Source organism: Mandrillus leucophaeus, unplaced genomic scaffold (genome assembly GCF_000951045.1).
Source record: "Mandrillus leucophaeus isolate KB7577 unplaced genomic scaffold, Mleu.le_1.0 Scaffold21, whole genome shotgun sequence".
NCBI lineage: Eukaryota > Metazoa > Chordata > Mammalia > Primates > Cercopithecidae > Mandrillus > Mandrillus leucophaeus.
Genome location: NW_012102143.1, coordinates 4905847 through 4916497, shown reverse-complemented (window position 1 = coordinate 4916497; position 10651 = coordinate 4905847). Strand labels below are relative to the sequence as shown.

At 51.4% G+C, this 10651-nt stretch overlaps 1 protein-coding gene across 2 annotated transcripts in view; it reads right to left on the bottom strand.

Moving 5' to 3' along the window:
• Nucleotides 1–3186: 3186 nt before the first annotated feature.
• The window catches only part of AGAP1 (ArfGAP with GTPase domain, ankyrin repeat and PH domain 1), a 650920-nt gene continuing 643455 nt past the window's right edge, over nt 3187–10651 (bottom strand). The window contains exons 17-18 of one of the 2 annotated variants that reach the window (XM_011980281.1): nt 9344–9599; nt 3187–5440 (exon numbers count right to left, since the gene is read on the bottom strand). In XM_011980281.1, the coding sequence (XP_011835671.1) occupies nt 5237–5440; nt 9344–9599 (460 nt within the window). In that variant the 3' untranslated portion in view covers nt 3187–5236. The remainder of the gene's footprint in view (nt 5441–9343; nt 9600–10651) is intronic. The other variant, XM_011980282.1, reaches the window with a different exon arrangement.

The window sequence follows — 10651 nt, the reverse complement described above, 5'->3', positions numbered from 1 at the left end:
CGCCCCTTCCGTCTCCCGCATAATGGGAGCAAAGCTGACATTTCGCTGAAAAGCAGCCTAACGTGCGTGGTGAAATGACAGAGGGCCCGTCCCCACAGGGCACACAGCAGGGCTGGGGCAGATCTGTCCACGGGGCAGGGCAGGGGGGTCTCCTGGCCCCACTATCACCTGGGCGTGCTGGCCTGGCCTGGGAGGACGGGGGCGGCATTAAAGCCGTGTGACCACAAGGGCTCCCTGAAGAAAGCCACTCAGAAATCCAAGTGCGAGCCTCAGAAAGGTGGAGAATGCACGCGTTGATGCCAAAGGCCCTTATTTAGCTTTTTGGGGAAGGATGAGGGTGACAATCATTCAAGATGGGACTTCACAACACATGAAACCCCCATCTGAGGCAGCGGTTGGAAATAAATTACATTTCCTTTGAAGGAAAGCTGTGTGTCTCCAGCACTTTTCTATCAGAACTCCTTCCTGACTGCTTTTCAATTTGTTTGCTTGAAGGCCATAAATACAACCCCAGGGAGTTCTAGAAAAGTCTCAGCGACCTTGTGCAGGAGGTGAGGGACGGAAGCAGAGCACAGCCGTGCGGGGAGGGAAGCGGCCCCTCCGGAGGTTTGGGGTTTGCTTTCCAAACACCTTTGCCTCCTGAGTGGTTGCTGAGGCCTGATTATACCCCATCTCAGGGGAAGCTACATCGTTGCCAGGTTTCCCACCTCCCAGGGCAGGAATATAGATTTCTCCTCATTTCCAGAACATCCTAAGTGCAGGGAGGAAGAGCTGGCATCGTGGGCACCACGGGGACCCAGGGCACCTACGGCACATTGCATGCTGCAGGCTGAGCAGGTCTCTCTTGTGGGGTAAGATGAGTCCACCAAGTTCAAGCACAAACACACTGGGAGCCTGGGGACGGGGAGAGAGGGACGGGCCTGCAGCCAAGCACGGCGACCCGGGGTGCTCTCCAGCAAGCTCCGATCTCAGACAGGAGGAGGAGGGGAGGCCCAATGCACGCGTGAGTCACGCAGCTCACGGCAACGGGAAGGTGGCATCTGAAGGGAGGGACGCTGTCCACGCCGACACCACCTCAACAGGCTGTGGGGGAGAGGGAAGGGTCGTCTTGGCCCTGACCAGCACCGGCGAACAGCACGAGGGCAGAACTCAGCCCCTTCCTCGCCTCTAGAAAATCAACTTCAGACTACAAAGTGGAATATCCATGTTGAGAAAAGTGGGCAGGTTCCAGAGAGGCTCTCAGGAAGCAGGGGATGCTGTTCCCCGCCAGGTGGAGGGCCAGGGCAGGGCACTGGCAGGCTGAGAGAGGAGGGCCCCGGGCTCTACTGGAGGCGCTTGGCAAACATGCCCGTCACGGCCTCCCCTGGGTGCAGGCTGGAGGACAGTGTCAGCCACGGGCAGGTCTCCTGGTGTGTGTGCCGGCTTTGGTCCCATCAGTGTTTCTGTTCTTAACAAGTGCTCCTGTCTCCCCAGCATCCCCTGGCCAGGTGTGAGGCTGGCATTTATCACACGGGTTTGAAACCTCACTGCACCCTGCAACTTTCACAGATGAGGAAAAAGAGCTCAGGAAGCTGGGTGCCTGCCCAGAGCTGTGCGGGAATCCTCTGGAGGGATGGCAGGGCCGGCTGAGTCTAGGGGTCCGGCTTTTTCATCAGACCATGTTTCTCCCTAACAAGGTTAGCAGCAGCTCCTATGCAGACATAGGGAATGACCTCCAATGTGCAGATGTCACAAAAACAGGAAGACTGGTATCTATACTGGATGACAGAGGCCGAACCATGCAGACCTCATCAGGCTGGGCAAAGTCTCAGAAGAGGGAACTTCAACGCAAGGCCCTTGTGCTGAAAAGCCACTGCCCAGAACTGGCCTGTGGACTAGGGGCCCTGCAGGAAATGCAATTCAATAAGATCCTGCTCTCTTCTGCGTCTGAGAACCCTGCGATTGGTGAACGACCTGCCGCCTTCGCCCTCCTTTCCGGTGCATATACACTGTGCACATACTTGGGAGATAGGACACTGCACCTGGTTTTGGGGCAAATGACTCAGAAACTTGTCACTTGCTCGCCCTTGGGCTGCTCATTTCCTGGGATGAAACAGAGAGAAGGACCAGGGACAGGACTGGGGTGCTGGGCGGGGCAAACCACTTGTCCGCCCCAGCACCTGAGGTCCGAATCAGAGTTCTGTGCCTGTGGGATGTTCCTGCTGCAGCCAGGTCTGCACCACACCCCTCCACTCCCCTCCAAGTTCAGTCTCTGTGAAGCTGAACGTCGGGGTGCAGACGTGTCCAGATCACCCACAGGGTTACACAGGCCGCTCGTGTGCCTCCCCCAGCTGGCTGTTTCTCGTCAAGGCAGAGTTTTAATTCTGAACAGGAAAGGTGAGGTGGATCCTGCAGTGGTGATGTGTCATCATCACGTCACAGAACTGAACATGGAAATGAACAACAAAAACTCAACTCCCTTCTCAAACACGTCACTCCTAACTCCGCCCTCGGTCCTTGCCTCTCCCAGCCTTGGTGGTAATTAGCTTGAAAGTGGGAACAAGAGTGTGGTCAGCAAAGAAAGGGCTTCTGGTTAGACACCGAAATACAAACAGATTAGCCAGCTGTCTTCTTTATTTGGAAAGACCCTTGAAACTGCCTTTCCTTTTGCTACTAAAACTCGGGCCCTAGCAAGCGGCCGCGCGTGGAGCAGATGGACGTCGCTGAGAATGGCAGGGGAGGGGCTGTGTTTTCTGAGGGGGAGTCATGGCGGCCCGTGCTGGGGACCAGGAAGGGAAAGAGCCAATCTAGCATTCAGGTTGTGGAAGGCAAAGTGAAACAAGAAGTCATTTGGGAAAATATTATATTATAAACACATAGAATAATATGTACACAGTCATATACATCCCAAAGAGAAGCCTCAAGGAGTTCCGTTTCTTCTCAAAAGAAGCTTCACTATGATAAAGCATTCCTATAGTGGGAATTCACTACAATGAAATAATTTAACAATTTCATTTATGCTCTATTTGTGTCCACTACAGAGTCTACGGTGAAGGCTGTGTGGAGCGAGTGTGTCTAGTGGATTCGAACACCAACGCGCTCTTCAAAAATAGGCAATGACCTTTTTTTCTTTTCTATTCACATTTACAATAGCTACACAGTGATGAAACGCAGACTGAAAAATCAACTGGCAGGACGATGGGACTGCTGCACCTGTTATCCTTCTGGATACGAGTGAGCTCCACTTAGCTTCGTTAAGATTAGAAATTTCCATGAAACACTTACCCACATATAAATTATGTGTAAAGCTTTATTTTTTTCCCCACCTACTTTAATTTTTTTTAAAAAGTGAAAGAAGAGGAAAAACTCTTATAAAATATAAGGTTTAATATATGAGAGCAAGGAACACCCCGGAGGCTGCCAGCGCGTGCGGCTTTGTGTTTCTGTGCTACAGGAGTCTAGTGTCCTCATCTTCCATCGTGACAACCCTTCTCCCCGCGTCACACTGCCAACGGGCTCTGGGCAAAGCCGCCCCGTTTGCTTTTAATCTAAGGGATGCTGTGGTTTGGCTGACTACGTTTGACTACCACCACGGAAGGCGGCGGACGTCTGAAGCGGCCAGATACCGCGACGATGGAAATCAGGCGAGGTACTAGCGTGGAGGGCCGGGCTGCCGGGTCAAGGTTGCCTGGGTTCTCAGGAGCCAGTCTGTGCCACAGAACCATCGGCAGCTGCCTTCCGTAAGGCACCTCGGTCTGGCATTCGGAAAACCAACCCGTCTTGCCAGAGCCCCTTGGTCTTGGTTAGCAAAAGCCGTATCGGATCTACATCATGCTTCCAATCATGAGAAACCACATTCCTTCTTTCTCCTTTCTAATACACTTCAGCGTGTCTTTTTTTTCTTTCTCAATTTTAATAAGCAAATTGTACCACCGTCTTATTCTGAGATGCTCCTTTTTAAAAGCTGTAGATCACATTAATGGAAGTGTTTACTGCTGGGAATATTTTCCATGTACAATGATCTGTAACCCTCTTATCTCAACTAGTTGCACATTATTAGTTCACATCCAGTTCAATTTATAAATTAAGAGAGGTGCCATTTGTCTGTACAAAAATCAATGCATATTTATGAACTTCTTTTATTCAAATATATTTTCACACATCTTATCTAAATACATAATACAGAAGCCTGTGTGACTTGGGCAATGTGGCCCAGGAGGGCCTGAGACTAACACATCCACCTCGGCAAAAGGACATAAAATCTCTCTTACGGTCGGAAAAAATAGCCTTTTGTGTATTTACTTAGTTTACGAAATATACTCGAAATGCTATTGTTAGCTGAATTTGTGATTTCCTTTTGAATTTCTGAGTTATTCTTATTTATTTTTCCCATTTTGTTTTTGCACCAAGGAGACCGCAGTCAAATAATACTCAGCGACTGATTTCCTCTCTTTGGACTGAAAAATTAAACAGATACTAAATTATGACAGTGAATTTAGAAAGGAGGGCTCCAAGGGCTTGAAAGAACATGTCTGGGATAATATGATGCTTCTAAGAGTATTGCAATCACATCGTGGCAATCACCGGAGCGTGCCACGTAACTACCTCCTCGGCTAATATGCTTTCTTCTCGGTGATGACTAATCATGTTCTATTAAACAGCAGTAATGCTGGAAGAACTCAACTATACAAGTGTAATGAAGCCAGTATTCTCCCTGGACAGATTAGCTACAACTGATTTGACACATACCATCATAGGGGCTTCAAACCTGACAAACTGTGTGCTTGCTTCTGATTTATGCCGTCAAGCTCCTCAGAGAAGAGATGGAATCCAAGTGTTCCGTTTGCTAGAGGTGAAATGTACTATGTGCTTAACTGCCAGTTAACGAAAGTTGCCCCTTCTCCTTGTTCCTCGCCTCCCCTCCCCCTCACGTCCCCGTCCCTTGTGCCACCAGGACAAGGGTCCTGCGCCATGTGCTATCGTCAAAGGGCCGAGGCCCGTCGCTCTCTCTTGCTTGTGGTTTAGGGGAAGTTTATGAAAAGGAGCCACTTCTGCAGTCTCCCGGCCGCCTCTTCGCCCCTTGAGGATGTCCAGGTTTTGTGATTTTTGTTTGGGGTGACAGTGGGTGGGCGGGAGGGAGGCGGCCACCAGGAAGAGGGAGGGGATGCGACGGGACTCACGTGCTGCGAATTCCGAGCGAGTATGCGGCAAGGCTGCCGCGTCCCGGGTGTGGCGAGCAGGCGGGCACGGCTGTTCCTCAGATGATGGTGGGCACCCTCCCGCTGCTGTTGTTCCGGTTATTGTTTCTCCTGGACAGGTTGGGAGTGGCCATGAGCACGAAGCGTTCGTCGGGGCAGCCGTACTGCAGCAGCACGTCGATGCACTCCTGGCTGGAGGCCTGCCGGGCGTAGGCCAGTGCTGTGTTCCCGTGGGCATCTCGGGCCATGACGTCCACCCCGTACTGCGGAGGTAACGGAGCCCACATTAGTATCCCGGGGGATGTGATGGAAGGAGGGGGCAGGGACGCTTTCTCTCAGCCCTTGTGCGTGGCTTGTGCTTGGACAGCGGGGCCAGCTACAGAACTGGCTGGCACAGCCTGCACCCGTGGCCAGCGGATTCTTTTAAGGAAAGAACGTGTCTTCTTTTCAACTGAAAGCCCCTCCTTTGTGCAACATTAAGGAATCAAAGGTAACTTTAGTTTTGCTGTTTCTATTTTGACTTTCCAACTGCACAAAGAAAAAAAAGATCACTGTTTTGATCTCAGAATTTTCATTATAAGAAACATACAAATAACACATAAGAGCTCAAGCAGAAAAAAAAATCACCCGTAATCTTGCTATTCAGAGATAACCTTTGTCAATTAGTGGATTTCCTTCCCATGGGTTTTCTTTGAATCTAAATGTGTATGTGCCTAATTGAGATAAGACTATACAAATACTTTGTATGGTTTTTCATTTTTTATTGATCACTATACTGTGATCATTTTCTTGCATCATTAAACATTACTCAGAGGCCGGGCGCGGTGGCTCACGCCTGCAATCCCAGCACTTTGGGAGGCCGAGGCAGGCAGATCACGAGGTCAGGAGATCGAGACCATCCTGGCTAACTCGGTGAAACCCCGTCTCTACTAAAAATACAAAAAATTAGCCGGGCGTGGTGGCAGGTGCCTGTAGTCCCAGCCACTCAGGAGGCTGAGGCAGGAGAACGGTGTGAACCCGGAAGGCGGAGCTTGCAGTGAGCCGAGATCGCGTCACTGCACTCCAGCCTGGGCAACACAGCGAGACTCTGTCTCAAAAAAATAAAAGAAAAACAACAAAAAACACTACTCAGAAGCACGACACGAGCTGTGTGCAGCGGCTCACTGCAGCCCAGGAGTTCAAGATTAGCCTGAGCAATATAGGGAGATCCTGTCTCTAGAAAAAAACACATTTTTAAAAAACTAGCTGGGCATGGTGGCATGTGCCTGTGGACCCAGCTACACAGGAGGCTGAGGTGGGAGGGTCACTTGAGCCTAGGAGGCAGAGGCTGCCGTGGGCCGAGATCACACCACTGTACTGTAGCCTGGGCAACAGAGTGAGACCCTGTCTCCCCACCCCACAAATAGCATGACACAGGCAAGTGATACAATATTCCACCACAGGAACAGAATTCAGAACTCTCCCCTCAACCGTGCATACTCTGTAAACATTATCACTGGAGCTGGGTGCAGTGGCTCAATCCTGTAATCCCAGCACTTTGGGAGGCCGAGGTGGGGGGATCATGAGGTCAGGAGTTTGAGACCAGCCTGACCAACATGGTGAAACTTCGTCTCTACTAAAAACACAAAAATTATCTGGGCTTGGTGGTGTATGCTTGTAATCCCAGCTAGTCAGGAGGCTGAGGCAGGAGAATTGTGTGAACTCAGGAGACGGAGGTTTCAGTGAGCCGAGATCGTGCCACTGCACTCCAGCCTGGGTGACAGAGTGAGACTCCATCTCAAAAATAAATAAATAAATAAATGAAAATAAATAAAAAATTGTCACTGGAAGAAACAGTACCCGGATGTATGTCCTCACACAGAATCTTTCTCAGGGCTAAAGTACACAACATTTTTAAGCTTTTTGCTCATGAAAAAGTGAATTCACTTCCACTTCTGCCAACGCACAATGTGTGGGAGTCTGAGGCCACTCAACAGCATGGAACCAGCGCCATCAAAGGAATTTTTGCTCAGTTGGAGGAGGAAACATGGCCTGTAATTTATAACTGTGTCCTCTGCTCCCACCACCAATTCGTATGTTTAAGTCCTAACACCCAGTACTTTCGCATGTGACTGTATTTGGAAATAGAGCCTTTATGGTGGTATATGAGCTTAAATGAGGTCACAGTAGGGTTAGTATTTGTATGAGAAGAGGAAGAGGCTGTGCTGGGAGGCTGATACCTGTAATCTCAACACTTCGGGAGGCTGAGGTGAGAGGACTGCTTAAAGCCAGGAGTTCAAAACCCATGGGCAATATGGTAAGAACCTAACTCTACAAAAATTTAAAAAAAAATTGCCATTCATGGAGGTGCATGCCTGTGGTCCCAACTACTTGGCAGGCTGGTGGGGGACTGCTTGAGCCCAGGAGTTCGAGGTTACAGTGGGCTATGATTGTGCCACTGCACTCTAGCCTGGACAACAGAGCAAGACTTTGTCCCAGAAAGAAGGAGGGGAGGGTGGAAAGGAAAGATCTCCTAGGAGCAAGTGCAGAGGAAAGGACCTGTGAGAACACAGGGAGAGGGCGGCCGTCTACCAGCCACGAGAGGCCTCACCAGGAACCATCCCTGCCGGGCCTTTGATCTTGTACTTCCAGCCTCCAGAACTGTGAGAAAATAAACGTCTGTTGTTGAAGCACCTGTCTGTGGTATTTTGTTATGGCAGCCCTAGCACACTACACACAACTCTTATTTAATTTGCATTACATCACATGTATGACTAATGAGTAAACGGTGATATCTTTGATTTTGATGTAGTGTCTGTATATCTCATCTCATTCTCCAACTGGACCCATCAAAAAAGTCAGATCAAGGCCGGGTGTGGTGGCTCACGCTTGTAATCCCAGCACTTTGGGAGGCCGAGGCGGGCGGATCCTTGAGTTCGGGAGTTCAAGATTAGCCTGAGCAATATAGGGAGAAAAAATACAAAAAAAAAAATTAGCCGGGCACGGTGGCGGGCGCCTGTAGTTCCAGCTACTCAGGAGGCTGAGGCAGGAGAATGGCGAGGACCTGGGAGGCGGAGCTTGCAGTGAGCCGAGATCGTGCCACTGCACTCCAGCCTGGGTGGCAGAGTGAGACTCCGTCTCAAAAAAAATAAATAAAAAAATAAAATAAATAAAAATTAGCTGGGTGTGGTGGCGGGTGCCTGTAATCGCAGCTACTCAGGGGGCTCAGGCAGAAGAACCGCTTGAACCTGGGAGGTGGATGTTGCAGTGAGCTGAGATCGCACAACTGCACTCCAGCCCGGGCGACAGAGCGAGACTCTGTCTCAAAAACACACAAAAAATGTCAGATCAAAAACATGCAGAAGCCTGCAGCACTCCACACGTGCGGCTGTAGAACGCTGCTGCCGTGCGGGACTGACCTATCCTGCCTTGCGAGTGGAGACAGAAGAGCCTCCAGCTGGGTGTCCCACCTCCGGGTGCCGTCCCCACTTCTGGGCACACGCTTGCCTTCCCTACCTGGGCAGCCTCCCTGCAGGTGGAGCCTGCCTCTGGTGGGGACCTGCCTCGGCTGAAGCCCCAGGGGTCCACGGGCAGCCCCTAGGTGGGCACAGCTTCTCAGACGTAGCTCCCGGGTGGCACAGGCAAGGCCTCTCTGCTCAACCACTTTATCCTTCTCTTTTACTCATTCAAGCATTGTGCCACATGCTTCAACAGGAATGTACAGAATACTTTCCCCCAGTAGAAATTCATCAGAATGGTTCAAAAGAAGCCCTCTGACAAACTCCTGCCACATCAGACCTCAAAGTTGAGGGTCCAGTATTTCTCTGTTAAGTGAATAAAAACACCAAAGATTTGGAAATGGGGAAACCCTACAAGCCATCCCGTTAATACACCGCCTTCTCTCCAGAAGATGATGGAAATGAAAAAGAGGGACACCACCAACCCTCCCTGACAAGGGGCAATCACAAAGTGGCAATTTTCAGAAACTCTGACAAGTACTGTACAAGGAGGACCGACTGTGTCTGTATAAGGCCCTCTGTTCTTCAATCGGAGTTTCCCATTAGGAACTGTTCCCACTTGTGGACCGAGAACAACAGCCTTCTGCCAGAAAGATGCCCACGGAAGCAGAACAAAGCAGACAGTGCCCCCTGTGGCCTCGTCCTCTGCCAGGGGTGCCGACCACCTACCCAGATCAGGAGCTGTGCTAGGACCACATTCCCCTTGCGGCAGGCCAGATGCAGCGCCGTGCGGCCGTCTCCTTCCCCGCAGGTCTCGTTCACCTCGTCCCGGGAGCCGTGTGCCAGCAGCAGGATGGCCGTCCGCAGGTCCTCGTCGGCGGTGGCCCGCAGCAGGTGCTGGCCCAGGGACAGCTCCGTGCAGGGTAGTGGGGCCAGGAAGAGCTTCTGCTCGTACTTGGCACGGATCCACCGTTCCTTCTCTTCCCTGCAAAGAGCCACCAGACAGGTGCGGTCACGATCAGGCCCGAGAACACAGGCTGCAAGCACCCGCCCCATGTGGTCGGGAGGAGCCGAGAGGGAAGTGAAGTCACAGAAAGCAAAGGTCCTCACTCGGCACAAAGCTTCCTGGAGGAAAGGTTTATCCACCTTCACAAAACAGTATCCTCACCAGCAGCATCAGCCCAGAAATGCAGGTTCTCAGGTCACGCCCCAGACCCCCTGAATCCGAACCTCTAGGAGTGTTTTAACAAGCCCTGCAGGGGATTCCAATGGGCCCAAGGTGTGAGAGCCGCTGATCTCAGGCTCATACGCTGTCTTGGTGCTCTTTGTTTCTGTCACTTTTAGTGCAGAATCTATCCTTGGAAAGAAAACTATCAAGTGAGGGCTCAAGGCCATGGCCTTGGATCAGTGGCTCTCACACGCCGACGCACAGGGGGAACCACCCTACTGCCTGGGACTGGCACGATGGAAGCATGGTCTCCGGGGCCGAGAGCTGTTTTACTGTAAGCAGGGCTGTAGTCAGGACTATAGGACACTCGGCTGAAGCTGGGGGGTGGGGGGATGGGACAGCCAGTGCGCTCCCCACACCTGGGGGTGCCCATGTGGTCTTAGCTCCAAACTCCGAAATAGGGTGTGTGTGTGTGTGTGGACTCCCCAGGTTTTCTAAACCCTTTCAGCTGAAGAAAACATGGCAACAGACTCAAGCAGGAGACGGCAGACTCCAATGAGGAGGTTTAGAAGGGAGATGCAGCTTTTGGAATCTCCAGATACTTGGGAAAGGCTTAAGTGGAAAGGATAGAATGTCAGGAATTCCTTAAATGACAAAGAACGGTTGGGTATTCTGAGGGAAACTGTTCCAGGGCCTGGGAAACAAGCAGGTAGCTCCCAGAAGCCAGAGCTGAGCCCAGAGGCAGAGGAGAGGACGAAGCTGGGGAGGGGGTGCATGGGGTTGGTGGTGTGGGGAGCAGATGATGCTGGTGCCTGCCCGCCCCCAGCATCACAACCTGGCTAAGATGGGGCTGCCTGAGCTGGCCAGTG